The sequence below is a fragment of the Sturnira hondurensis genome, unplaced genomic scaffold (genome assembly GCF_014824575.4).
Source record: "Sturnira hondurensis isolate 20B ecotype Veracruz unplaced genomic scaffold, ASM1482457v3 Scaffold0017436, whole genome shotgun sequence".
Classification (NCBI taxonomy): Eukaryota; Metazoa; Chordata; class Mammalia; order Chiroptera; family Phyllostomidae; genus Sturnira; species Sturnira hondurensis.
In genome coordinates this window covers 17,314,638-17,342,376 of record NW_028090067.1, presented here as the reverse complement: position 1 = coordinate 17,342,376, position 27,739 = coordinate 17,314,638, and the positions used below count along the sequence as shown (strand labels likewise).

The window sequence follows — 27,739 nt, the reverse complement described above, 5'->3', positions numbered from 1 at the left end:
AGCGTTCCCGGGGCCCCAGGAGGAACCTGCTGGTGTGGCTGGTCTGAGGTGATTTTGAATGCCCGGAGGAGGCTGGGGTAATGTGCTGCTAGCAGAAGAAGCTGTGTTACGTGGGCCCCTGAAGACAGGCGCTGGAGGGGGGTTGTGGGCCCCTGCCCACCAGGGGCTGCTCCACCCAGGTGGGAACTGCAGGTGGGAGATCTTAAAGCTTTGCCATTAGGCCAGGAGATCTTAGTACCTAAAAAAATAAGGTAAACCCCAAGAGTGACTGAAAAAACTTCGAGATGCCTGAGATGCCGTCCAGAGGTAGGAAGAACTGGGTCAGCAGAACCAGGGAGTCTCGGGGGAAGGGCAGGACGGTCCCCGAGGTCAACCTGCCAAGCATAGTTCTCTCTGCGTGTCCCTGGGCGGCTGCGGCTTCCTACAAGGCGCTCCTCAGTCCCTCCTGCGGTTCCTGCCCTCCCCACCCACCCCAGCCCAGTCCCCACCCCTCCAGCTCAGGCCCTCCAGAACAGCCTTCCCCTCACCATCCAGAGGCATGTATCCTAGTGGTCATGGACTTGACTGTCTGGGTTCATATTTGAACCCAGCTGAGTGACCTGAAGCAAGTTGCTCCTGGACGTGACAGCTGAGTGACCTGAAGCTCCTGGACTTGACAGCTGAGTGACCTGAAGCAAGTTGCTTAACCTCTCTGTGCTTCAGCACTGCTGTCTGTGACCCGGGGGTGGGGAGACAACCCCCTATTCCACTGCGGGTCTGTGAGGCTTTGCCGGATTACATAGCACCTAGGAACACACAAGAACCAGGGTTAGTGTTCACCACTATTTTTTTAAAGATTTTATTTATTTACTTTTAGAGAGAGGGGAAAGGAAAGAGAAAGTGAAGGAAACAGCAGTGTGTGAGAGATGCATTGGATCACTTGCCTCTCGCACACCCCCAGCTGGGGACCTGGCCTGCAACCCAGGCACGTGTCCTGACAGGGAATCAAACCAGCGACCTTTCAATTTGCAGGCTGGCGCTCAATCCACTGAGCCACACAGGCCAGGGCTCATCATTATATGGAACGCCTTTTTGCTGTGTGGTGTTGGGCAAGCCCCTTCCCCCTCAGCCCTCCACTTCTCAGTTTCTGTGTCTGAAAAATAAATTTGAGGGGAGGGGTGGGGAATAATTTGCTGGTGGCTGCAGCCAATGCTGGAGGCAGGCAAACTTCACTGAGAAGAGAGACCCCAGCGCAGGCTCAGCCCAAGGTGGTCCAAGAGGATGACGGGCAGCTCGGCGGGCAGGGCCAGGGCGGGGTTCTGCCGGCAGAACGGCCACTCCTCCTGGTCTCGTGCTTGCCTCTTCTTCCAGCCTCGAGTCTCCCCAGCCTGCCCCCCTCCTCCCCTAGGAGCCCCTTGGGTGCTTGAGCTGGATCAGGAGAGGCTGGTGTTTGAGTACCTGCCACGCACCCTTGGTTCCTTGGTGGTCACATAAGAGCGGCCACCCAGACGAGGCCGCAGGAGCTGCCCTTTCCTCCGGCCACATCACGCACCTCTGCCCTGGCCCTGTGTCCACCCTCCCTGATTCTCCTTCCCGAGGGGACCTTTGCTCTCCCACGGGCCTTGCATCGTGTCCCAGGCAGCCCAGGGCTGCCGGTGCCCGAGGTACAGACTGAGGGAGGAAGGCCCGCAGAGCCCTCACAGTCGGCCTTCCTGCCTCCACGCACAGCGTCTGCAGGTCCTGCGGGCCATCAGGGAGCCGCCTCTTCGGGAGGAGCTGGAGAAATGCCATCCCTTCGGCTTCATCGTGCGTGAGGTAGACGCACCCTGAACACACACCAGGTGCTGGTGACCCAGATCAGAGGCAGACACTGTGCCAGGCCTCAAGGAAGTTCTCGGACTGGGAGGGGGGAGGAGTGACAGATTACTGTGTGGCAGCAGCAGAGGGGGGGGGCGCTGCAGCGGCCTGTGGGTTTAGACCGGCTCCTGGGCTCCAGGAAGGGCCTAGGGAAGGGTGGACTGAGCCCAGGGCAAAGGGAAGGTCCAGGAAGGACTTGGCCGCCGCCTCTGACGAACTCTGAGGGTGAAAACGCTTGGTGAGGAATTGGCAAACATCTGGGTTCAAATCCCGTGCACTCCCACTGAGCACGGGGCCTGGCAAATCACTGCATCTCTCAGAGTTTCCGCTTTCTTCCTGAGAAACAGGGATGGTGACCATGTGGGGCTCCGGGGAGGCCGCAGGGGGGCACCCAGCAGAGGAAGGTGCGGACGGGAACGACAGAAGGGAGACCAGCGCTGTGGCTGGGACGGTCAGACAGTGAGGGCAGCAGGCCCCCCCTACCCCCGCAGCCGCAGAAAGAGGACGTGCTTTGTTAGGCGGCCACTCCTTCTGGTCGTCCTTGGCTGGGCCTGGGCTCCGGCACACGCACTTCAGCCAACTCCCAGCCTGCCCCCCCCCCCCCCCCCCCCCCCCCCCCCCCCCCCCCCCCCCCCCCGCCCCCCCCCCCCCCCCCCCGCAAGGAGGACACCCGCTTCCTCCTGGGCACTCAGCCCCTCCTGAGCTGGGAACAGATGTCCCTGCTTCCTGCCGGAGCCCGCGAGCTGGGTTGGCTCTTGTCGCTGCTTCCAGGGAAGCAGAAACCCTGGATGGAAATCTCAGGGCTTCCCCAGAGCGGAAAGCTCTGTCTCCTCCGGCCTCTGCCCCTCCCCTCTGGCCCGGCTCCTCACCTTGGCATCCACTGATTACACGCAAAGGTTTCTGGGCCCTTCCTGAGCCCTGCTTCCTTTTGGAAGGCCCCAAGCTGGGGTGTGTTGACTGAACACACGGAGGAGACTTGGTCCGCATGATGCCCTGACTCTGCTCAGAAATGGCATGTGGCCCCGCCGGCATGGCTCAGCTGGTTGGGCATCATCCCACAAACCGAAAAGCTGCTGGTTCGATTCTCCGTCAGGGCACATGCCTGGATTGCGGGTTCAGTCCCCAGTCAGGGCACGTACAGAAGATAACCAAACAGTATTTCTCTCTTTTCCTTTCTCCTCCCCTTCCCCTCTATCAGAAAGTTAAAAACTTGAAGAAAGAAAACAGAAACAGTGTGGGAGGGGACAGAGCAACTATGGCGGAAGGCCCTGTAGGTACCTGTAGAACGAAGATACAGAAGTAAAAGGGAAGTTAGCAGGTACTGAGCTCCCGACACATGCTGAGGCCAGCGTGTTGGCTAGTTAGCTGGTATGATAAGGAGGGGGTAGCATGCACTGAGCACCTACTAAGTGCCAGGCACTGCGCCATGCCCTGCATGTGGCACCAATACAGAGCAGCATGTTAAGACACTCTCTCTGCCCCTGAGTCCCTGGGAGATCTTACGTAGGACATCTCATCTGGTCTTACCTAATTGTCACTTCAGTCCTGTGAGGGAAGGACCATGACCCTATTTTGTAGATAAGGCGGCTCCGGTCCCGGAACATTCCATCTCTGGGTGGACACTGGACCCCAGGCTGGAGGTGTCCAGGAAGGACACAGGCAGCCCTTTGTCCCCGCTCCTGGAGAAGGCAGGGTCTTTGGCTCACGAGCACAGCCCAAGAGGGATTGTCTCCACTTGCTGGGAGTCTGAGTGCCCACAGTGCCGGCCCAGAGACACACAGGTGAGGATGACACAGTGGTCCCTGCCCCCGGAGAGCTCACCGTCTTGCAGGACGCAGGTAAAGCAGGAGGTGCCGTTGTCGAGGGAAGCACAGGGCTGAGGAGGCAGGGAGGGAGCGATGTGTGTCTCAGTCTCTGTTACGCCGCAGCAACAACGGAGCGCAGTTTGGAGAGAGTTGGGGTGACAAGCTGGCCAGATCTGCCCAGGACCGAGGCTTTCCTGGGACTCAGGGCTCCAGCACCGAATCGGGGCGGCGTGGTCACCTTAAGCGCTAAGTCCAAACTCTGGCTCTGGCATGTGTCTATGGCAGAGGCCACCAGCTGTCTAACTGATGTCTGTTCTCCCACTCTTCTAGAAATGACTTTATTGTAGTCTGAAGGTTCTCTCTGCCCAATTCTATTCCCCCACTTTTTAAAAAATGTCTCTCGTTTACTGAGCAGATAGGTGTGTTGTACTGTGGACTTTACCGGACTAGGTGACGGAAAGAGCCATCTCCCCCCTTCTTCAGGAGAGGTAACAACGGAAGGCGAGGGGAATTAGAATGGGTAGCGAAGAAGGGGGACGGAGAATACCTCCTGGGGTCCTATGACTAACTGCAGTGACAGGGGCTGTCCCCTCAGGAGGAGAGGCCCAGGGGGACCTTGGAGGAGCAGTTCCCTGACAGCGCGTGGAGGAGTGGACCTTCACGGCGCAAGGTGGGGGGGACTGTGGTGGCCGTGGAGGGGCACCGCTCAGCCTTGGAGAACGAGCTCTCCGCTCTGACGCACGGGGTGCAGGAGGAGGCGCCCTCCAGCTGCAGGGCCTTCGGCACCCACTGCAGCCTCTCAGTTTTCAGAGTGGTTTTAGGCTCACAGCAGTGGTGAGCAGGAGGCTCAGAGATTCCCACACCCCGCGCCCCTGACATGTACAGTCTCCCCACTTCCAGTGCCCTGGGACCAGGTTGCACACTGGTGGCATCTGACAAACCTTCACTGACAACATCGTCGTCGCCACCAAGTCTGCAGCTCACATTCGGGCTCGCTCTCGGCGGCGCTCCTTCCATGGGTTTGAGGAAACCTATAATGACCTGTACCCGCCACTGTGATCTCTCAGAGAACGGCTCCGCTGCCCTAAAAATCCTGTGCTCTGCCCATCCTCCCGCCCCTCGCCCATATCCCCTAGCAACCGCTGCTCTTCGCACGGTCTCCGTGCTTTTTCCTTCTCCAGAGAGTCCTGTTGTTGGAACCGAACAGTGGGCAGCCTTTACAGACGCTCCTTTCACTGAGTGATGTGGATTGAAGGTTCCTGCATGCCTCTTCCTGGCTCGCCGGCTCCTTTCCTTCTGGCACCGAGTAATATTCCATTGTCTGGAGGTACCCCCATTTATCTACCCATTCGGTTTATGGGCATCTTGGCTGCTTCCCAGTTTGGGCGCTTATGAACAAAGCTGCTATAAACATACACGCGCAGGTTTCTCTGCAGACGTCCCCCCAGCCTCTGAGAGGCAGCCACCTCCCTCTGGGCCAGATGCACGGGGGACCGGGCGTTGGTGCCCAGCGCAAAGCTTCCCTAACAGACAGCCCCCGCCCCAGAGCCCCGTGTGGGGTCAGCCATCACTCGGTCAGACCTGCACTGAGGTCTGAGGTGCCCCCTGCCCAGGTCTCCCTCCTCCCCTTTTATCTTTCACAGGACTTAGCGCCCAACCCCATCCCAGGGTCTGCTCCCTGGAGGACCTGACCGACAAACTCTGCCTCTACATTCAGGCCACAGCCCACCTGGTTCTCTCCACCGTCAGGACCTGCAAGCCCCCATTCCTTTCACCTGGAGGCTACATGGCCCCCAGGGGATCTCCCTGCTTCCCCTTCGATCCCTTTGTGACCCAATCTCCATGCACCTGCCACAGTAGCCTTCTACAAACACGGACCCCAAGCTGTCACTTCCCCCAGCTGGGCTGAGAATCAGACAGCCCCTCCCCCCAGCCTGGGCACCCCCACTCGACCTCACTCCGCCTTCCTCTGCAGCTTCCTCTCTTCCCTGCAGTTCACTCTGCTGCAGCCCCATCGGCCTTCTTTCTGTTTCTGAAACACACCAAGTTCATTTCTGCCTGGGGCCTTTGCACCAGCTGTTCCCTCTGCTGGGAACACCTGGTCTTTCCCCAGATACCTGCTTGGCTGGTGTCTCAGAGCGTTTGGGTCTCAGCCCAAGGCAGGTCTTTCCTCCCAACCTCATAAACATTAATGTCCATCTCCCAACCCCTCCCCTGTAATTTTCTATCATATTACTGTTAAATTTTAAACTACTTTAAAATTTCATATTTTCCATTGCAGCTCTCATTACTGTCATCAATTAACTTTTTTGTTTAATTATTCATTTGTTTACTGCCTGCCTCTCCACTAGATTAGAAAGTGGGAGCTAGTCTCATTCCTAGCTCTCCCCGGCTCCTGGCACAAAGTCCATCTCCAAACGTGTATTTTGAATAAATGACTCTGCTTTTTCACTTAGGGCAGAATTCTCTTGCCCTAAGAATGGGGTGAAAGTGGAGAAATAAAACTCTAGGAGACACGAGAATTTAAAGGGAAAATATGGGGACAGTTGCCGCCTATGAAGGTCCCCCTGAGAATCCTTTTCTGACCATCTCTTGAGGAGTTTGGGTTAGGACTGGGGCGGGGTTCTCTCCCAGGGCACCAGCGAGATGGTTTTCAGAAGCCCTGCGCCCCCCGCCCAGCCTCTTGCCTCTGCTCTGGGCAGCAGCAGCACGGCCTGACCTTCGAGGAGACTAACTCAGTCCACATTCGCCAGGTAATTACCGCATTTTTCAGACTATAAAACGCACTCCCTCCAAATTTGGGAGGAAAAGGGGAGGTGTGTCTTATAGTTCGAATGTAGCTTACCTGGCTCGCTGTGTGTGGGGGCGGTGGCCTATGTTATTTATGTTATTAAATATTTTACCACATTTTTTGCTTCAAAAAATTTTTTCCTAAAAAAAAAAATTTTTTTTCCTATTTTCCTCTTCTAAAACCTAGGTGCATCTTATGGTCCGGTGCGTGTTACAGTCCAAAAAATTTGGTACCTGGGGCAGGACCCCTGCTGGATGCTGGGGATGAAATGAACCAAGGAAGGAGGGGTGGCCTTACAAGTGGGAGACAGCATGAACGGAGGCAGGGACAGAGCTTCCGGGATATTTGGGGAATTGTGCACAGTTGATAGGCAGTGAGGGACAGGAAACACTCACTGGAAGGGTGAGCAGTGCCCAAATTACCCACAATCTTACAAACGAAGAGCAGCGAACATAATGAGACCCAGGGCTTATGGAAGCTTTATTCCTTTATTCCCCACGTTATGGCTTGGAAGCCGGGGCAGGAGAGGGCATCGAGAACTGTGAAGGGCCTGGGACTTTGCCCTCCTTGCAAAATAGGTCACATAACTGGAAACAGGTAGGAGCAGGGTTTTGAACTAGACCTTCTGGCTCTGGAATCCATGCCCTTGACCAGGAGGCAGTACTACCTCTTAAGGAGATTGGACTTTATTCCATAGGGACGGGGAGGCACCAACGGCTTTATAAGCAGGAAAGGGACCTGTTCAGATGACGGGTTTATAAAGGCATCCTGGCAGATAAACAGACCAATTCAAACACGATTCGACTCCAGCCTCTGGACCCATTATCCACCTATCCCCAAGGCAGTTCACACAAAGGTAGCACCCCTGGGGGCCCAAGCCACAGCAGCCCCTCTCCCAGCCTCCCCTGCCCTTTCCTGGATTTTCTACAACAGGTTCTCCTTGGGATGCCACACGAGTGCTTCCGTCTTCCCAGAACACGCATGGATGCACCAGGAGTCTCCCTGCCACATGTGCCTTCGGGTCCTCCTGGGCCCCCCCAGAGAGGCCTCCTCCACGCTGGGCTGCCTGGAGGGGCCTGCAGGCCACTGCTCCAAGGAGGACTAACATGTCCACGCGCACTTGGCTCAGGGGTTCACAGTGTGGAGCTCACGTTTGCTTCACTCCCACTTTACAGCTCAGGCGACCCCGAGTCCCAGAGCTCCCCAAGGAGGGTGGGCATCATCCTGGGCTGGAGCATGTGCCCAGTGCCCGAGCAGGATCCCCCAGGCCTGCTGCCTCCCGAGAGATGTCCCGGCCCCTCCCCACACCCAGCCCTGCGTGGAGCCTGCACGATGGCCTTGGTGGTCCAGAGTCCCAATCTGAGTCTCCTTTCGGATCAAGAATGTGAGTTTGGAAGGGAGACAGGCCAGGGTGCAGCCTGGGCTCAGGACCAACCTGGGTCCGGCCCTCACCAGCGAGTCCATGAGCTGCATCCCCTCTTCTCCATCCCGAGATGCAGGGTGAACATCCACAGTCATCCACACCCCTTCCAGCCCTGGGAGCCCACTCTGATAAGGAAATGCCTCGTGGAAAAGTGGAACTGGAGCTGGATTGTGATGGATGGTAGCCCTTTTCTTCCCTTAAGTTTTTAATTGCAAAGTTAATTTGCAACAAAATATATATAGACATTTTTGACAGGCTCCTCCTCCACCCCCACACCACATCCCACTCCCATCCCTTTTCTTCCTCCCAGCACCTGGTCTGCATGCCCACTAGGGTCTGCCTGCAGACTGCCTCCGGGAGAGGGGTCTTCTCTCCCCATGGTCTGTGACTCCAACCAGTCAGAGGAGGACCTCTGGCTGCCCTTTGACATCACAGGAAGACTTTTTTTCTTTGGACAGGTGTGGAGGAAAGTGAACCCTGCTCCTTCAGGAGGGTGGGGGTGGGAGGTGACAGGCGGTGGCCATAATATAAATAGAAATTGGGCAAAATCTACACCTCCGCCCCCCCCCCCCCCCCCCCCCNATACACCTCCCCCCCCCCCCCCCCCCGCACTGGCCTCCTTCCTTCCGCTCCCCACTCCCACCCCAGCTGCACCCTGCGGTCTGCCCCGTCAGACCCGCCCCAGCCCAAATGCTACAACCACATACACTAGCGGTGTGACCTCGGACTGCGACCTAACCTCTGGGAGCCTCAGTTTCCTCATTCGTATCATGAGCATGCCTACGGTGAGGCTTCATGGAGACCAGAGTGTAGCTCACTCAGCGCAGAGCGTGACTGGGGCGTCGGGGGAGGGAAGCTCCCAGAAAGGTAGCTGTTGGCATTACCAGTTTGGGAGGGGGCAACATTGGAGGGGTAGGGTGGGATCACTAAGAGGTCCCGCCGCGCGGCCTTCGAGTCGCAGCCCTCTGTGACCCAGGCAGGATAAAGCTCTCAGTGCCACCACGTGCCTCTCGCCGCAACCCGGGCGGAGCCCCCACCTCTGCGCCCGGCGAGGAACGGGTGCGGGGCTGGGCCAGGGCCGGCCCGGGGGAGCCGGTGGGGCGGGGCCGCCGCGCCTGCTCCCCCTCCCCTCCTGCCCGCAGCCTTCTCCTCCTCGCGACGCCCGGGCTCACAACGGTGGCAGCAGCGGCCGCGGCAACATCTCCAGCTCCTGCTCCGGCTCCTCCCGCTCCGGCCCCGCTCCGCCCCGCGCTCCCGGGCCCCGCGCCCCGACTCCGCCGCTGCGCCTGCCGGGGGCCTCGGGAGCCCCCGCCGCCCGCCTCACGCTGAAGTTCCTGGCGGTGCTGCTGGCCGCGGGCATGCTGGCGTTCCTCGGTGCCGTCATCTGCATCATCGCCAGCGTGCCCCTGGCGGCCAGCCGGGCGCGGGCGCTGCCCGGAGGCGCCGACAACGCCTCGGCCGCCTCAGGTGCTGCCGCCGCGTCCCCGGGCCCGCAGCGCAGCCTGAGCGCACTGCACGGCGCGGGCAGCTCGGCCGGGCCCCCAGCGCTGCCGGGGGCGCCCGCGGCCAGCGCGCACCCGCTGCCGCCCGTGCCCCTCTTCAGCCGCTTCCTGTGCACGCCGCTGGCGGCCGCCTGCCCGTCGGGGGGCGAGCAGGGGGACGCGGCGCTGGGCGAGCGCGAGGAGCTGCTGCTCCTGCAGAGCACGGCCGACCAGCTGCGCCAGACGGCGCTGCAGCAGGAGGCCCGCATCCGCGCGGACCAGGACACCATCCGCGAGCTCACCGGCAAGCTGGGCCGCTGCGAGAGCGGCCTGCCGCGCGGCCTGCAGGACGCCGGGCCCCGCCGCGACACCATGGCCGACGGGCCCCGGGACTCGCCCGCGCTCCTCCTGGAGCTGGAGGACGCCGTGCGTGCCCTCCGGGACCGCATCGACCGCATCGAGGTGAGCGCCACGCCCCGCGCCGCGTCGTCGGGGGCAGGCCGGGGTGGGAGGGGCCGCTCGAGGGCTTTTGTGGGGTCTGGCCACCACCGCCGCGCGGAGGGACTCTGGGGGGACCCCCGCGTGTATCTGGCCCGTGGATCTCCCATCCGTGTGAAGAGGGCGACGGTTCCCTCCTCGCAGGCGAGGAGGAAGAATTCCGTTGGGCGTGCGGGCTGGAGGCTGGTGCCGAGTCTGAGGCGCGGGAAAGGCTGGCTCGCCAGCAGTTTTCCTCCAGGCACTAAGATAAGCCTCGGCTTCGGTGGCTGTGAAGAGGGTGTACCGGCGTCCGTTCGTAGTAAGGACTGACTAAAATGTAGGTGTGTAAAATGTTTGGCACGAATTAGGGTCTCATTAAACGTCCGTGCGTTCCCCTCTTTCAGACCTCTGCACGGCAGCACTCGCCCCCACTCACTTCCTGTGGTCAGAGCACGGGATGCGCTGTCCCAGCGACTCAGTCCCTCTTGGCTCCTGCCAAAAAGCAGGGAACAGAGTGTCCCGTAAGCCAAGCTGGTGTGCTCCTCGCCACCTCCCACCCCGTCCCCGCACCTGGGCTGTAGTGCGACCTGGGTAGGAGCTCAGATGGCGTCCTCCCAGCCAGAATACCTGGAAGCCGGCAGCTCTGGGTGGGGACTGAGTGGAGAACAGAGTTCCACCCAGGGTTCCTCCTCCTTCTTCCAGCCAGCTTTCCAAACATTCCAGGCTCAAGCTAGCAGTCAGACACAAGAGGTCTGACCCAGTAGTCCGCTCTTGGCGGTCCTGTGATCCTGGGTCAGTGATTTCTCCTTTGGAGAAAATCAAGAGGGGAGCTGGACAGACTGGGAAGAATAGGCATTGGGGAAACACTGACCACCCCCAGCCACTTACAATTTCCAGACTGCAGGGAAAGGTGTTAGCGACCAGATTGGATCTGTGAAAGGAAGGGGGACAGAGAGGCCGCCCCCTTTCTACCTCCCCCCAACCCAAGTGTGGCTGGCAAAGGCAGAGAGAGGACAGAGGCTGGAAGGAAGAAAACACAGGGACCCCAGCCCCACCCGGGCTCTCTCTGTGAAATCTCTGGCTCAGTAGCACAGACAATGTGTGGAAGGTTGGCCGACCCCAGGGTCCAGTGACCCTTCAGAAAGCCTGCGCTGGGGCCAGCACCCACCGCACAGGGTGCTGTCGCAGACACCCCTCTTGACTTGGGTCCCCGAGGCCTCCGAAGCTGAGCCCCAGAGGCAGGAGGAAACCCCGGGGGTCTTGTCTGCCAGGCCAGCACCGCCTTCCCCGCTCCAGCTCTAGGGGGTCTCTAGGAGGAGAGCTGAGAGCAGGACATAATAACAATAAACGCGGCAAGGCGGCAGCGAAGGGGAGCCAGTTCCCTCCCTTGTAAAGGGGAACAGCAGCAGCACCCACCTCACTGGCGCGTTGGGAGTGCTAAGTGAGCAGGTCTTTGTGAGGGGCCCAGAACAGAGCCTGGCAGAGGTGTGCTGAGTCAGTCTGAGTGGTTGCTATTTTCATCACTAAGCTATAACATTACTAAATTTATTTATTTATTTATTTATTTATTTATTTATTTATTTATCTTTGTCCTCCCCTGAGGGCATTTTTTCACTGCTTTTTAGAGAGAGAGGAAGGGAGAAAGAGAAACATTGATGCAAGAGAGAAGCATAGATTGGTTGTCTCCGGTATGCGCCCAGGCTGGGATAGAACCCGCAACCTAAGCATGTGCCCTGACTGGGAATTGAACCTGCGACCTTTCAGTTATGGGATGATGCTCCAACCAAGTGAGCCACACCATCCAGGGCACTAATTTTTTAAATAGCCAAAAATAAATGTGGGAAGGACCTCTCCTTTTAGGAATAAATTTTATTAATGTAAGAAAAAAGATTTGGTTTTCAGAACACTTCCTCTTGCCTGCCCTAGCCCCTGCCCCCACCCAGATGGCCTGTGGGTCTTCCCATGTCTGGGGCTGGCAGGGCTCGGCTTGCCCTGGCCCCGTTCCTCCCACACCTGCGCCTTTGGCAAGGTGGGCTCTCCTCCGCGTAGCCTGCTGAGGTCGGGGCTATCCTGGCAGCTGGGCTTTGGCACTAAGTTTGCCTCTCAGGTTGGGGGAGTTCTGGCTTCCCTACACACGCCCCTCCTGCTTTCTGTGTGCAGCGCGCACGGAGAGAGAAAGGCAAGGCTGCGTGCCCTCCAGACCTTTCTGAGCCTGGCTATAGCCGGAGCCAGTCTCTTTGGGGTCATCAAGAGGAGCTGGGGTCTGGGTCCCAAAAGACATCAGGTCAGACTATTGGTCTCAGTGGGACTCCACCCACCCATCAGACACGGTCCGGTTCTCTGTTCTCTTCTCATCCAAAATCCTCGGAGGGATGCCCCCACACGTTCAGGGTCTACCTTCTCTCCACGCATCTTTCTCCCACGGTAGCGGACTGACACTGATGAATTGAACAGAATGTGTCAGTCCTGATCTCGCTGGACCCCTCTCTGACATCAGACCTGGTTAGTCATTTTCCCCTATAAGTCACCAAGCGCTTGGCTCCTGGACACCCCCCACCCCTGCCCCTCCCCTCCTCTGCTTTCCTGCCCCCTTTCGGGGTCCTCTTCCTGTGGCACTTGCACCTCTGCTGGCCCTCCCCTCACTCTCCCTGGGTGAGCTCGGCCACACCCTGAGGCTTCCTGCTCCCATCCCTCGGTGGCACTCCAGACCAGCTGCATCTCCAGCCCAGGTTTCTCTCCTAAGCTCCAGCCAGACCAATGGATCCAACTGCTCCCTGAGCCCTGCGCCCTGGGCGTCCCACCAGCCCCCTGCCCTCGTGGTGTCCCAGCATGAACTCAGGCCCTCTGCCTCTCCGGTGTGCTCTGAGGAGCCATGCTTGGTTCCCCCTCTTCCACTTGGCCTCAGCTCTCCGTGGATACTTGTACAGCCTCTCACTGGTTTCTCACCCCCAGGCACACCCTCCCATCCATCCTCCTCCAGGCAGCCCCAGGGATCGTCCTTCAGGCCACCGTGGGGCTCCCCTGCAGTGCAGACCCCTCAGCCTGCTTCCAGGCTGCCATTGGGCATCTGGCCCCTCTCCCAGGCCCTTCTTGCCTGTGTCTCGATAACCCCTAGCATACCCATCCTCATCACTTTAGAGCATTCTGGGGTCCCCTCCTCCCAGAGACCCTCCCTGACACACTCTGTCCACTTCCTACCCTTCTCGTACTCCCATAATCCTCAGCACATCCCTGCGCGTCCTCGCCTGGCACATTTCTGCATCGCCTCGCTCCCCACCCCCAGGGCCAACTACCGAGAGGGGGCGGGGCAAGGTCACGCTGGCCCAGCCTGTCTCTCCAGCCCTCAAGTGGGGGCCATGACTGAGGGCCTAGGAAAAATTGTCCTCCTTTATATTTTTGTGTTATCATTGCCGTTCGTGTTAATTGGGAAAGAACCCGAAGTTCTTTTGGAGTGGGAAATCACATTTAATTCCACCCCTTTATTCGTTTTGCCACTCCCTGTTGGTCCTTTCTCCAAATGTAGACACAGTTCCCGAGCCGAGACATGGTTCTCTGCTGGTAATTAGCTTACTGACCGCTGCAGTATCCCAGGCCCGTGGCACGCCCCGCCCCTCAGCCCCTGGAGCACCTCTTGCTGATGAAGATGGAGGCCGTTTCTCATTTTTGTTCTCTTCGATGCTCGTTGCAGGATCAATTTCTTGCAGATAATTGGGCTTTTTTTCTTTTTAAGTCTTTTGAATTATTTCTTTAGGCCAAACTCCCAGGAGAGGTATTACTGGGTCAGAGGATATCGCCTTCTCATGGCTGTGGCCAAGAACCCCTTTCCACAAGGGCTGGACCATCCATGTGGCAACAGGCCATGCACATATATTCCAGTGTCCCATTTTTGCTCTAATTTATCTGTAAAATGAAACTTCAGGATGGATTTCAGCGGTAATTCTTTGACATAAACCACATCCTTCGCCCAGCCTAGCAAGGCGGTCGCCTCCTTCCGTCTTGGAGAGCGAGCCATGGTCAGAAGCCCCTGGTGGCAGTCACAGAAGACCCTGCACTCACAGCGACTAGAGCTCCCACCGAGTACTTACTGCCCATCAGACACTGTACATCTTCATTTAATCCTCGTAAAGTCCCCATGAGGGAGGTCCTCGTCTATCCCCTGTCACAGGTGAGAAAAGCACAGTTCAGAGAGGTTAAGAAACTGGCCCAGCGTCACACAGCAGTGGCATCAGGATTTGACCCTGTCGGTGTGTGGCTCCAGAGCACTGTTCTTTGTTACTAACTCTAGACTCATCTGGAGGGGCCAGACCTCAACCACCTTCAGTAGAGTAAGAAAGACAGGGGAGGGCAGGGGCTACTGCTGGATAGCGTCCTGAGCTATTTCTGCCTCAGCGCACCCAGAGCCAGAGCCATGAGGGTGAGGGCCAGTCCTCAAAGGCCGGTCCAGCTGGCTGGCAAGGTAGTCAGGAGGGTCCCGTGGGAGCCTCACTGATAACAATAACCATACCGAGAAGTAACATTTATTAGGCACTTACTGTATATGTATTAGCTGATTCAGTCTTCAGCCCTGTGCAGTAGGGCCAGGGATGTCCAACCTGCAGCCCATCACATCGTAAATTTACTTAAAACGTTATGAGATTTTTGTGTGTGTAATTACACATCGCAATGTATTGAATCTGTGGCCCAAGACAACTCCTCTTCTTCCGGTGTGGCCCAGAGACGCCAAAAGGTTGGACCCCCCTGACTGGGGGGCTGCACACTCACAGATAAGGAAGCGGGGGCTCACAGAGTCTTCAGGAACCAGAGCAGGTGAGCTGGGCGCTCCCAGAACACATTTCAGCTGGAGATGGTCTCAGCGGGAGGAGGAAGGGCAAGCGGTTGAGCGCCCTTGAAGTTGAGTTCTTTTTGTTTGCGGCCTTAGGCCAAGTGCTGGTCCTCTTTGGGCCTCAGTTTTCCTGTCTTTGGAATGGGTTTCCCGTGCTGTCCCAAACATGGTGAACGTTCCCCAAACCCGCTGGCCTTTCTGTAAGAAGTGTGGCGAGCACCAGCCCCACCAAGGAACGCAGTACCAGAAGGGCAAGGATGCTCTGTACGCGCAGGGGAAGCGGCCTTATGTCAGGAAGCTGAGTGGCTGTGGAAGGCAGACTAAGCTGATTTTCCGGGAAAAGGCTAAAACTACAAAGAAGGTTGTGCTGAGGCTCGAATGTGCTGCGCCCGGCTGCAGATCTCGGAGAGCGCTGGCTGCAGAGAGACGTGAGCGGCCGGCCTGGGAGGAGAGAAGAGAAAGGGCCGGGCGATCCCGTTCTAAGCTTCATGTTTTGTTTTATTATATGACAATCAAATCATGAGGATGTGTTCCCCCCAAATGGGGGGAGGGGCTAAGTTTAGTCCAGGCCGTTTAGTCTCTAAATTATGAGTTCTCGGGCAGATGTCCCCTGACTGGGAGTCGCAGAGTGGGGGGACATATGTGTGCAGCCCGAAGCTTCCATTCACCCGCTCCCAGACCTCCGGCTTCTCAGTTATCTGCAGATAAACACAGTGACTTAGAGAATCTGCTGGCACCTTTTCTAAAGTCTACCAGTTGCTTTTACTTTTTTCTTATATTGCTGCCCCTTCTGGAAGTTTCTGCTCTGTGGGGGCTAGTTCCCCTGACCCTGCCTCCTTGTCCACGAAGGGGGCCAGCAGAGTATGGCAAGAGAGGGTCTGCACATCGGTCTTTTGTTTGCGCACATGGAACCTCAGTGCCCACCTGCCACCTGCAAGCCCCGCTGCTCCACCCCCCCATCCCCCCCCCCTNCCCTCCCCCCCCCCCCCCCCCCCCCCCCCCCCCCCCCCCGGCCATCCAGGTGGAGCACCACACGGGGGAGCCCTTAACCCCTACGCCTGCCAGGGTGGCACCTTCGTTCTAGCAGACCAAGAATCAGAACATTTCCAGTGCCCCAGAAGTCTCCTTTGTGGCCCCCCAAATCCATACTTTGCCCCCCCCAAGCGTCCACGATTCTGTTGGTCACCACAGAGCAGCTTTGCCTTGTTTGAGCTTCGTTCAGATGGACTCAGACCGCTGCACCCCTTGTGTCTGGGGTTTCCATTGTGTCCGACACTCCATCCCAGCGCGCGCTCCCGGGCTCTGCAGTTTCCAGCGCCGCGTGATGGTGCGGATGCACTGTCGCTGACTTACCCGCCCCTCCTACGGGTGGGCACGTGGGTTGTTTCTGGTTTGGGGTTAGAACAAGTAAAGCTGCCGTGAAGGTCCCGGTGGGGGATTTTGGTGGCTGTAAGCCCTCCTTTCTCCCGGCTGCGTCCCCAGGAGTGGGATGCCTCGCCCCGGGAGAGGCACGGATTCAGCGTTAGGAGGCGCTGCCAAACACTGTCCCGACGTGGCAGCGAGCGTGCGCACACCCACCCACCTGCGTGGGGATCTCGCCAGTGTTGGTATGGTCATTTTAAAAACCTTCCTCGTTCTGGTGGGTGTGTAGCGCACACATGGTGCTTTCCATTTGTATTTCTCTGATGACTCATGAAATCAAGCATCTTTTCTCTGTTCTTTGGCCATTCTGCGAAGTCCCTGCCGGTGGGAGGTGGTGCGGGTCAGCAGTAGGCGATCCTCAGTGAGTGAGAGGAAAGTGGGGTCTCCCCAGGACAGACTTGGGTGCGTGATCCCCACCGAATTCTGGGGGCAGGAGTTGCAGCAACCAACCCAAAGTGGAAGCACTTACGTATGTACCCCTCAGACACCTCTCATTGGACTCAGGGGAAACTAAGGTTCAGAGCGGCAGAGAGACTTGCTCAAGGCCACACAGCACAGCAGAAGCTGAGCAAAGACCACAGCCAGGACCATCTGTTAAAATGGGCCGAGGGGAGGGGCCTCAGCCTATGCTGCAGATTTTCACCAGGGCCCAGAAGGTGTGTGGGCAGGCAGTGCCTAAGAATTCTGTGGTCTTCTCAACGCATTGGCTTAGCGGGGGGTACTTGGAGGGAGAGGCGAGGGTCCCTGCGGCTGAGGTGTCTGGTCACTTCCTCCGAGGCCCCAGAGCTGCCTCACTCCCAGCCCCAGATGCCCACCCACAAGAGAGGGTCACCACTGTCCTGCACGTGCGTTCACCTCTCCAGGCATTTCTTCCTGTGTTTACAAACACGTGATCTGGTTTTGAATCTTTGTAACTTTATTTTAATGGCATCTAACTGATCTTCTGTAACTTGCTTTTTTTCTCAATATAATGATTAAACAAAAAGATTTATGATTGGAGATGGAGAAGCATCGGTCCCTTCAAGAGATATTTGAGTGTATTATTGGTGATAATTACTGGTGTTTGCCTAGCACTCCATGTGTCGACCCTATCTTGGGGCATTACATCTACTAACTCATTTCATTATCACTACAATGCTGTGAGGTATTATTATTATTACTGATGGGGAAACTGAGGCATGGCAGCTTTTCATGGCAAAGTCCTGGACTGGTGGAGCCAGGGTGCCTGCCTGGGCAGACTCACAGAGGACGCGAGGGATGACGGGATGGGGTGGGTGAGGAGTCTGCTGCTGCCCCAGGAGCTGGACCCGTGCTGTCCTGGGCAGGGGGGCACTGTGCAGAGGGTGGGACCCTGACCCCGAAGCCAGCACCGCCCCTCTGCTCCCTGAAGGAAAGGGGCAGTCCCCACCCAGGGATGAGGTAGCTGGGTCCTCCCCACTCCTCCAGCCTCTGAGCTGCCCTGCGTGGGCAGGTCCTTCCTGTCTGGTCCCTCTGCAAAGCTGCCCCAAATCACCCTCTGACACAGACACCAGACTCTCCCCACCCTCTCGTGGCCACCAGAACCTCTTCTGCGGGCTCTGGAGGTGGAGTAGCCCGCACAGCACCCCCTTGGCAGACCAGCAAACTGAGGGCCAGGGAGAATGGAAGAATGGAAAGACGCTCTGGAATCTGAAGGGCCTGGGCTGGGGTCCCCACTTTGTCACTTCGCAGTATGGGAGCTTCAGCAGGTGTCCTCACGTCCCTGAGCCTCGGTTCCCTCAGCTGGAAAGCGGACTTCATTCCTCCCAGTTGCTGGGGGGCGCTGGGAGGTGTTTGCGCAGTGCTTCCTCACTGCAGGGCTGGCCCACCGTGCGCGGCCATGAGGACAGCCGTCGCGTTCCTGTTGGGCGCTGGCGGCCGGCACATTGGCTCTGAGCCGGACAAAAACCCTGGGCTCTGCGTCCAGACTCCAAACACTTACAGCATGTCCTGCCCTTGGCCCCCAGCACGACACCGGTGGGTTCTGAGCCCCCACTTTCCTGCCTCAGCGGGACCTGAGTGGGGCTGAGGGCTTCATCCTCTCCCCCACCATCTTGGGCTAGGGGCCCGCTTGGCATCAGGCCCGGAGCCCACACGGCACAGCCCGCACCCGCAGCAGATGGGAAAGTGAGAGGGGGCTGTCATGTTCCTCTGATTCAGACGCCGGGGTGGGGAGGGGGCCACACACGATCGGTGAGCCCACCTCCTCCCCGGCCTTCCTGTTGGCGGCAGAGCCGGTGGCTCTGAGAAAAGAACAGCTTGCGCACCCACCTCCGTCGCCTGCACGGTTTCTCGCTGCCACGGCGGCTGTGTAAACAGCACCCTCGTCCTATTCCCTCCTGGCAGGTCTGGCTCCCTCCGCGGGAGGAGGACGCTTTGCTGGAGACAGAAGGCTTTGGCTCCAGAGGCGTCAGCTTTGCCTCGCCCCAGTGTAGAAAATTCAAAAGGGTCTGCCTCAGTTTCCTCACCTGCAAAACGGAACACTAAGAGTACCAACAAAACTGAGTGAGGGGCTCTGAGGGTTCATGAGCAAATACGTGTCGAGTGCCGAGGATGGGCCTGGGACACTCATTCAGAGGTGTGCCCCTCACAGTGAGCGTGGCACAGTGGAAGGAGGGAAACTGAGGACCCCCAGCCTCGGCCCTTCAGCACTGAGCGGGAAACACACTCCATGAGCCCATGCCTCAGGCCAAGGTTTTCTGGCAGTCTGGCCACTGGGACTACAGTGCATGGCTGGCCGTCTGGGGTCAAGGGAAGGTTCTGGAGGCAGCAGCTGCCTGTCAGCCAATGTGTTACAGTTCACGTTCTGCTTTTATAGTGCTGGAGGGCCTTTACTTCCACACATCTATCCTGGGGGTGGGCGGAGTGGGGCCAGTGGTCCATTTTTGCAGGAGGGGAAGCTGAGACTTTGGGTTTAGTCAGCACTGGAATCTGGATTCCTAGAACCCTGGGGAGAGGGAAGGAGCCTTCCGGACAGTGAAGGTCAGTATAGTGGGGTCAAGGTGAGCCCACCCACCCCCATCTCGGGGTGGCGTGGCAAGACGGAGTGTCGGTCCCTCAAGCTCCGCATCCCCAGACAGCAATTGTGGTAACCAGGCTCTGCTCATTGGCATTTACTGCTGAGTCACTCCCCGCCCAAACCTTCTAAATAGGTACAGTTGCCTGTGCTACAGGTGAGTAGCCCGGGGTTCAGAGGGGTAGAGACATTTGCTCAGGGTCACACAGCAGGTTGGCTCTCCAGCTGGATTTGAACCCTGGGCTGTCTGACTCCAGAATCTGTGATCTTACCCACACACCACCCTGGATAGCAGGACTGGAGCGCTATCCCAAAAGCCCCTGGGTCTTCCCGGTACCCAAACAGAGCCCTGCCCTGTCACAGAGAAGCTTGGCGAATGAATGAGGGGAGACTAACCCAGCCAGTGCACACCCTTCTGGTTACAGGGGCATCAGCTGTGGCTGTGGACTTGGACCACCTGTTAGAGCCCCCGAGAGCTTTTCCGGAGCCCCACAGCCAGTCCCCCAGCTACCATTAGCTGAGATGTCCAGAGGGCGGGAGCCAGCTGCTCTCAGCTGACCAGCACACACCTGCCTGACCTCCATCAGTCGGGCTGCATTTGAATCCTGAGCTGTCTGACTCGGTGATCTAAAACTCTGCTAGACACCCAGTTTGCTGCCTGAAGCTGGTATTAGTGCCTTCATTTTTCATATGGGGAATCTGAGGCTCACCGAGGGTCACTCAGGTGGTGGGGTCTCCAAGCCATGTGTCCCTTCCCTGCCTCCCTCCAAGTGGCCTTACATGCCCTGTTCTCTACCCCTTAAGCAGCAGGAGCTCCCAGCCCACGTGAACTTCTCAGCTGCCCCTGCCCCCGCGCCCGCGGTGCCCACGGCCCTGCACTCCAAGATGGATGAACTGGAGGGGCAGCTGCTGGCCAAGGTGCTGGCCCTGGAGAAGGAGCGTGTGGCCCTCAGTCACAGCAGCCACCGGCAGCGGCAGGAGGTGGAGAAGGAGCTGGACGCCCTGCACGACCGTGTCGCTGAACTGGAACACGGTGGGTCCTGGGCCCCGCAGGGGGCGGAGCAGCCAGGCCTGGGTCCTCAGGGTGGCAGACTCACTGGAAAAGCATTTTCATGCTCTCCAGAGGCTAAAGATAGGCCAGTGGGCAGGAGGCTGTGAAACACGAGAGGGCGGGTGTAATTGGTGACTATATTATCATCATTATTCTCATTTTCTAACACATTGTGTGTCAGGAGTGGGCTGAGGACCTGACACATCAGCTGGCTTACCCCTCCCAAACCACTGAGGGATGGTACTGCTGTGTCCCCACTTCACAGATGAGGAATTGGCATTCAGAGGGGTCAAATGACTTACCCAAGGTCACACAGCTGGTAAGGAATGGGTCTAGATTTCAGACCAGGTCTGACTCCAAAGTCTGTACATTTAACCACTCCACAAAATAGCACCTTTAGTGAATGAGAAATCTGTCGTTTAACATCTGGGCCTGGCACCGCCAAGGGGGTCAGGGAAACATGAGGTAATGGCCAGTGAATGGGCGTGACCACCTGGAGACCTAGTTCCTGGTTTCCCAGCTGTCATGGACTTGCTTTGTGACTTTGGATGTTTGCTTCCTTTCCCCAGGGCTCATTTTCCTCATCTGAGAAGGCAGCTTTAGGGCTCATGAGCCCTCAGGGACTTTTCATCTTAGAAACCTTGTGAGGATCACCCTTAAGAGGCTCATTGACAAGATGGGGTGCCAGGGAAAACCATGAGCAATTGGCTGGGACCAGCTTAGATATCAGACAGGAGTTCTGGAGAAAGAAATCCAGGAGGCTTCCTGGAGGAGGGAGGCCTCAAGCTTGTCCGAAAGCAGAAGTGAAGAGTGAATTTTGGAGTGACAGGTCTGTAGCAGGGGCACAGCTGAAGGGAGGTATAGCAGGTCTTAGGGACTAGTAGCCCCCATTCTGAAGTGTGCTCTGCCCATCCCACCCTCACCAGTGTCCACTGACACCCCCTGGTTCAACTTTGCCTGCCCCTTTCAGGGTCCTCCGCCTATAGCCCCCCTGATGCCTTCAAGATCAGCATCCCCATTCGCAACAACTACATGTACGCCCGCGTGCGGAAGGCACTGCCCGAGCTCTATGCCTTCACTGTCTGCGTGTGGCTGCGGTCCAGGTCTGGGGGCACTGGCCAGGGGACCCCCTTCTCCTACTCAGTGCCAGGGCAGGCCAATGAGATTGTGCTGCTGGAGGCGGGCCACGACCCCATGGAGCTGCTGATCAATGACAAGGTCAGTGGGGGCAGGCAAAGGTGGGGACATGGGGGGCAGGGGTCACCCTTCCAGGAACACCACCTTGTACTGGGCCCCACGTGTGTGGGCCATTTACATTCTCCTGCCCACACGCCATGCCATGCTGGCGTCTGGAAACACAGTGACAGGCCAGACCTGGGGCTGGCTGAAGAGGGACTTGTGTCCATGAGGGCTGTAAGTGTGGCGCTCTGCTTACAGGGGAGGCATGTGAAGCTCACAGAAATTCTGGGACTTCCCCAAGGACCTACCTATGAAGAGGCACTTCCCCGAACCCACTGAAATCCTGCTTAGCAGGAGGTGCCTCTTCTGGGTGCCCCGGAAGAGGAGGAAGGAGATGGGTTTTTTCTGCGACTCAGTCGGTCCTGGGAAGACTGGGAAGGTGGACTGCATCTGGATCCCACTAACCCGATTCCCCTCCCACACTCCTGGCCGCTGTCCTTGGCCCCGCCCACAGTCGGCGCTCAGTTCTTAGCAGAAATTCAGCACCCTGGACAGGACACAGGGAACCCATCCTAGGAACCTCTGGAGTCCCAGCACTAAGGCTACTCGCAGCTCCCCTTGTGTTCCAACCTCTAAGCGTTTGCTCCCGCTGTGCTCCCTGCGTGGTTTGCCTTGCAGCGGATGGTCAGAGTCCATTGCCATCCAGATGTGCTTAGTCTCCACGTCTCCTGTTTCCACAGCCCCGCCTGCCTCTGGGCCTTTATCCCCTCTGCGCAGCCCGAATGGCCCCTGTGTTGTTTTGTCCCTAAAGCCCTTCCCTCCTGTGCAGACTCAGCTCCTTTGCAGCTAGGGCCAGATTCATATCCCCAGTGTCAGAACTAGGCCCGACACCAAGTAGGCTTCAGAGAATGTTGCATTATATCGTGATCTCAGAGAGCAGGAGACGGAGGAGCCCTTTGGGAGCTCAAAATCCACAGGCAGCAAGTACCCTTCATCTGACTGGCAAACGCTAACCAATCAGCAGCAGCTTTCGGAAGATTCTAAGGCTGAGTCTGGGCTCATGATTGATTAGCCGTGTCTGCCTTGGGTAGCCGAGCCGGAGATGACTGCACGTTTGCCATCCCTTGCCTGACCTCCTCACTGTACAGATGAGGAAGCCAAGGCCAGGGAGGTAAGTGCAGCCTCCCCTGCTCCCACAGGGGGTCGGTTGGCAGAGCCGGGGCCGGAGGCCAGTGCCCGGCCTGAGTCCAAGGCAAGCTCCGCCCCTGCCGGCGCTTCTGAAGCCAGCTGTGTGCCGGGCACCATGTGAGGTGTCTGGGGGAAGATAGGGTTAGAGACACAGCTCCCGCCCCACGTGATCTGGCCAGCCTGTTAGTGACTAAACTACCTGGAGACAAAGAGAACCAAACCAGCACTGACTAGTCCCTTGTGACCTGAGTAAAGCCTCCTGTCAGGTTGGGCAGAGAGGAGAGAGTGGTGGGGAAGGCACTGGGCTGGGAGGAAGGGGAGGGCCAAGCCTTGGGTCGGTCCCTGGAAGGAAGGACACGGGTCCCCTCACCCCATTGCTCCAGCCTCGGGCCTTGTGACCTCTGATCTGGAGCTGGGGAATCTGTGTCCAGGTGGCCCAGCTGCCCCTGAGCCTGAAGGACAACAGCTGGCACCACATCTGCATTGCCTGGACCACGAGGGACGGCCTGTGGTCTGCCTACCAGGACGGGGAGCTGCGGGGCTCTGGCGAGAACCTGGCTGCCTGGCACCCCATCAAGCCTCATGGGATCCTTATTCTGGGCCAAGAGCAGGTACGGCTCAGGGGTATCGGGGCTCGGGCCCCAAGTGGGTATCCCACCCCGCCCAGGGCCCCTGAGGAGGAAGGGCTAGGCGGAGGGACCCTGAAGGCGCAGCAGTGATCACTCAGTCTGACCCAGCCGTTCTGCAGATGGTCGGGCAGACCCGAGACCCTTGCAGGTCAGAGACACGCCCAAGGGGCTAGAGCTTAGGGGTGGGGCTACAGCTGTGGGGCGGGGCTAGAACCGTGGGGGCGGGACTAGAATCGTGGGGGTGGGGCTTCTGCTAGATAGGGGGATTGGGGAGCCCTGACCCCCTGAGTCTTCCTGCCTATCTGTTCTGCTCTTTCACTCCATGTCTCTCTCCTTTTTCTCTCCTCTCTTCACCCAGGATACCCTGGGAGGCCGGTTTGATGCCACCCAGGCCTTTGTGGGTGACATTGCTCAGTTTAACCTGTGGGACCACGCCCTGACACCTGCCCAGGTCCTGGGCATTGCCAACTGCACTGCGCCGCTGCTGGGCAATGTCCTCCCCTGGGGAGACAAGCTGGTGGAGGCTTTTGGGGGTGCAACGAAGGCCGCCTTTGATGTCTGCAAGGGGAGGGCGAAGGCATGAGGGGCCACCTCCTCCAGGGCCCCTCCCTTGCCTGCCAATCTGGGGACCTTACAGGAGGGGGGTGCCTTCCCTCTCAGCCTACCCACACACTGGCCTCCCCTCCTGCTCCACTCCTGGCCATGCCTCTCATTTCCCAGCCCCCTAAACCCACAGCTCCAGAATGCCCTGCCCCTGTGATGGCTGTCCCCTGATCCCGCCTGGATAGGGACAAACAGCTCAAGTCAATAGGCCAAGCCTGGGCTGGGGAGCAGTGCCCGTGGCTCTGCCCACCGTCCAGGCGTTACACCCCAACCATCCCCTACCCCCACCACGCTCCACTAACCACATCTGATTCCACCGATGCCAACAGCATCCCCGTGGGGCTGCATGTGAGGGAGCAGCCACTATCTCAGTGGCAGGGAGGCCACCCCCCCCCCGTCCCCCATGTACCCTCCTCTTCAGGGCCACAGCAGGCTGTAGAGCAGCCCCTCCAGCAGAGAAGGGGATGACGGAGACGTGGGAGACTCAGACTCATCCCTCCTCCATCTTCCCACCAGCTGACAGTCAAGGGTAGTGGGATCTTAATGGACCCTCTCCCGCACAGCCCCCACCCACACCCACACCTCTCTCTTCCTCCTCTTTCCTCGTTTCATTGTGGGCAGTGGGTTGAATGTAGGTTCCATGCCTGTCCCAACCCCACCTCAGTTTCCAGGGCATTTCTTCCCGAGCTCTGGCCTGGAGGGTTAGGGACTACGACCCCCGCACAGCTGTGTCCACTGCTGGCACGGTCACTTCTCCCCCTTTTGTGGATGGGACAGGGTCTGGGCCACTTCGGCCTGAGCTGGAAGCAGCATGAGGCAGAGGCTCTGTGCCCCAGGGGACCCACCTTCCCCTCAGCATAGCCCTGCAGCCTCTGAGGAAGGAATGAAGGAGCTGAGTGAGCGGGGAGAAGCATGGAGGGGCATGCCGTGCTGCATGAGGAGCAGCTCTGGTCCCAGCCAGCTTTGCTGTGTGGCCTTCTCCAAGTCCCTGCCCTCTCTGGGCTAGCCTTCCTCCTTTGTGAGAAAACGTGAGACAGCTTGTGATTTCAGGTGGATAGAGTGGATCAAACCTGACAACTTCCCTGGTGACCAAAAGGCATCACAGGGGCAGGTCCTGGGACTGGGCAGCACATAGTGTCTGGCCAGGCAAGGGTCAGGGTCAGCAGCTGGCTCCAGAGGGTTAGAGGAGACCAAGGCAGACCAACCTCACATGCAGATTATGAAAAGCAGTTCTTCTGGATATGCCCCCCAGCCTGGCACTGTTGCCTGAGTGTGTCTCAACGGGCTAGTGGCTACCTGTCCCTACCCTTGAGTCCTCGCCAGCTTCACCAAGAGAGTAGAAGAATGTCAGAGTTGAGAAAGCCACCCAGTCTGATCCCTACTTGTGCAGCTAGGGAAGAGCTCAGAGAGGGCAAGTGACTTACACAGGATCACCCAGCACTATGGGGCAGAGCCAGGACTAGGACCCAGCGCTCCGACTCCCTCTTCAGTGCTCTTCCCCCCACACCGTACTGCCTGCCCACGAGGGTCTGAGTGTGGCCCACACCTGGTGGGCAGGCATCAGAGAGATCGGAATGCTTTCAAAAATGACCACTGGGACATCTCCCTTTATGGAATACATCTTGGCACCCCCACCCCCTGGGAGGCATGATCCCAGGCACCCTGGCAGGAATGGAGAGCTGAGAATGCAGGGGCCCCTTTGCTGCCAGCCACTGACCCGGTCTGGACAGCTGCAAGCTCCCTGACTCGGTGGGCGCGGGTGCCTTTTGCCCAGTTTTGTTCCCTTTATCTGCACCCCACTGCCACCCAGCCTGAGGCCGGTGTAAGAGCTGGGGCACTGGAGGCTTTTCCGAGACTGTGGCCTCCAGCCCCCAGATCCTTGCTTCCGTTTCAAGAGCCCAAGCAGACCTTTCAGCACCTCGGGCCCATCTCCCTTCAGAAGGACGTAGGAGAATGAGCCATGGCGCCACAGCCAGAACCTGCTGAGATCTTGGTTGTCCTGGTAACAGCCAATGACATCAGCCCTCATGCTGGGTCAAGTGTCTCACAGTGACATCCCCTGTTGCTGGGGTGATGGCGGTATTTAGAACTTAGATTTCAGGGACACTGGATGCTGGGCTTTGTCGGGTCTCTCTTTTTGTTTTTAAGGAAGCAGCTTTTGTGGAGGGCGTGGGGGCAAGAAAGGGTCTTAGGATAGAGGTGGCAGAAGGTGCGTGATCACTTGAGCCCACCCAGAGAATGCCCCAAGGCCTTTATGCTCTGTCATGGTCATGACGAGACACCTGATACACCTGGTCAGCCCTCCGGAAGGAACAGGAGCAAACTGGAGGTGTCGGGGTGCGGGCTCTGAGTCTGGGCCGTGGTGAGTGGCCTGGGTGCCCATTTCTATCCCAGAAAACTGAAAGCTCTATAGGCCCCGCCCCTTCACACGTGGCCGTGTGCCTGCTGTTTGGGCTCCAGCTTTGGTCCTCAGCTGCTCCCAGACACAGTGGAGGAGGCAGGGGAAGAGGATGTGGAAGTGGGGCCCGATTGCGTCCCCCAGCTGCTCTCGTCGCACAGCGATGCTGGCGCTGCGTTTGTGACGTCCTTTGTCAGGGTCAGGCGCCGTGCTGAGCGTCCATCCTCCCCCTGCTGGGGCTGTTCTTAGCCCCATCACACACGCGAGGAAGCAGGAGCACAGAGAGGTTAAGTAACCTGCCCAGGGCCCATCAGCCAGCCCAGAGTTCAGACTAAAAGCAGGTTACTCTGAGAGCCCACCCTCAGCCCAAGGGGATAGTCACCCCCACACTCTGGAGTGGGATTCAGGCATCATTGCTCCTGGTGGGTTTTTGCCTGAAGGGATGTGCCTGACCCTCTTCACCTCCCCGGAGAGTTTGTGGTGGAGGAACAGAGGCCCCAGGGCCAGGGTCCTTTAGAGGGAGGTCTCAGTCCCTTTAGGGAACTCTTTCCTCTGCAGTGCCCCCTGCCTCTGCTCCACCAGCAGGAGAAGGAGAGCTGCAAGGTGACCCGTCTCCGAGAGCCCCCCGCAGGGGAGGGGAGGAAGCGTCTCTCAGACCCCCCCCTCGGGCCAGGCCCTGCTCCAGGTGCCCCACAGCTGTCACCTGCCAGGTTTTCCCACCTCTGTGGCATGTCACGCCTCTGGTCCACCTCCCAAGGGGACAGGCCACCTTGCCACAATTGTGCGAGACCTCAGTCCACAGATTCGGACAGAAGGGCTCTTAGAGGGGGTTGAAGCCCTCACCTTACTGGTGAGGACAGCAGGGCCACCCAGCTGGGCCCCCAGAAGCCCTGAACCCAGCTTTCCGACTCCACATTGAGTTCTCTCTCCACAACAGAGAGGCCCCCTGTCTCCAAAACTGGCCCCCTCTTTTCTGTTTCCCTGAACCCTTGCCCTGAACAAACTGGGGAAGGGGCCCCCTCCCAGAGATGGGATCACTTTCTTTACCTCCTTTGTCCCAGCTGCCAGCTACCCCAAGGCCTCCCTCCCCCCTGACCCCTGACCTCTGACCCTGCTGCGTGGAGAAGAGGCACACGTGGGCCCAGGCTGAGCAGTGAGCGAGCACGCCAAGCTGTTGGACACTGTGAAATTAGTGCACCCTACCAGTGACCTGCCCCCTCCCGTCCTCCTGGCCCAGTTTTGTACATAAAGTGACATGAGATGCAATGTGTGTGTATGTGTGTGTGATACATCATGGATATTTGTTACTTCTATGTTTTTGTAAATTTGAATGTTCAAAATAAACACAATGTTAACTCTGAGGCTCTTCTCCCAGGCTGGGGCTACCCTGGGAGGGGGCAGTGCAGGGCAGGAAGGAGGCAGCTACTTGGGGCAGGGCTGTGGGCAAAGACAGGAGGTGCCACCTCAGTGTCCCACAGCCTACCGAACCCCACCTGCCCCCCCACAACTTGACAGGTTCTGCCAGGACCCAGGTGCAGACGTTCCCGCTGCCCAGGATTTATGCAGCAAGGATGTAAAGAACACAAGTCCCACGTGGAAC

At 58.4% G+C, this 27,739-nt stretch overlaps 1 protein-coding gene and 1 pseudogene across 1 annotated transcript; both read left to right on the top strand.

Moving 5' to 3' along the window:
- Positions 1–284: 284 nt before the first annotated feature.
- NPTXR (neuronal pentraxin receptor) lies at positions 285–27,500 on the top strand. Its single transcript, XM_037068363.1, has 9 exons — positions 285–306; positions 1,388–1,461; positions 1,708–1,794; positions 4,237–4,475; positions 8,832–9,798; positions 19,896–20,124; positions 21,113–21,360; positions 22,941–23,120; positions 23,497–27,500. The coding sequence occupies exons 1-9, from the start codon at positions 285–287 to the stop codon at positions 23,719–23,721; spliced, it is 2,271 nt and encodes a 756-aa protein (XP_036924258.1). The 3' UTR covers positions 23,722–27,500.
- On the top strand, positions 14,796–15,118 carry LOC119002532 (60S ribosomal protein L36a-like; annotated as a pseudogene).
- Positions 27,501–27,739: the final 239 nt, after the last annotated feature.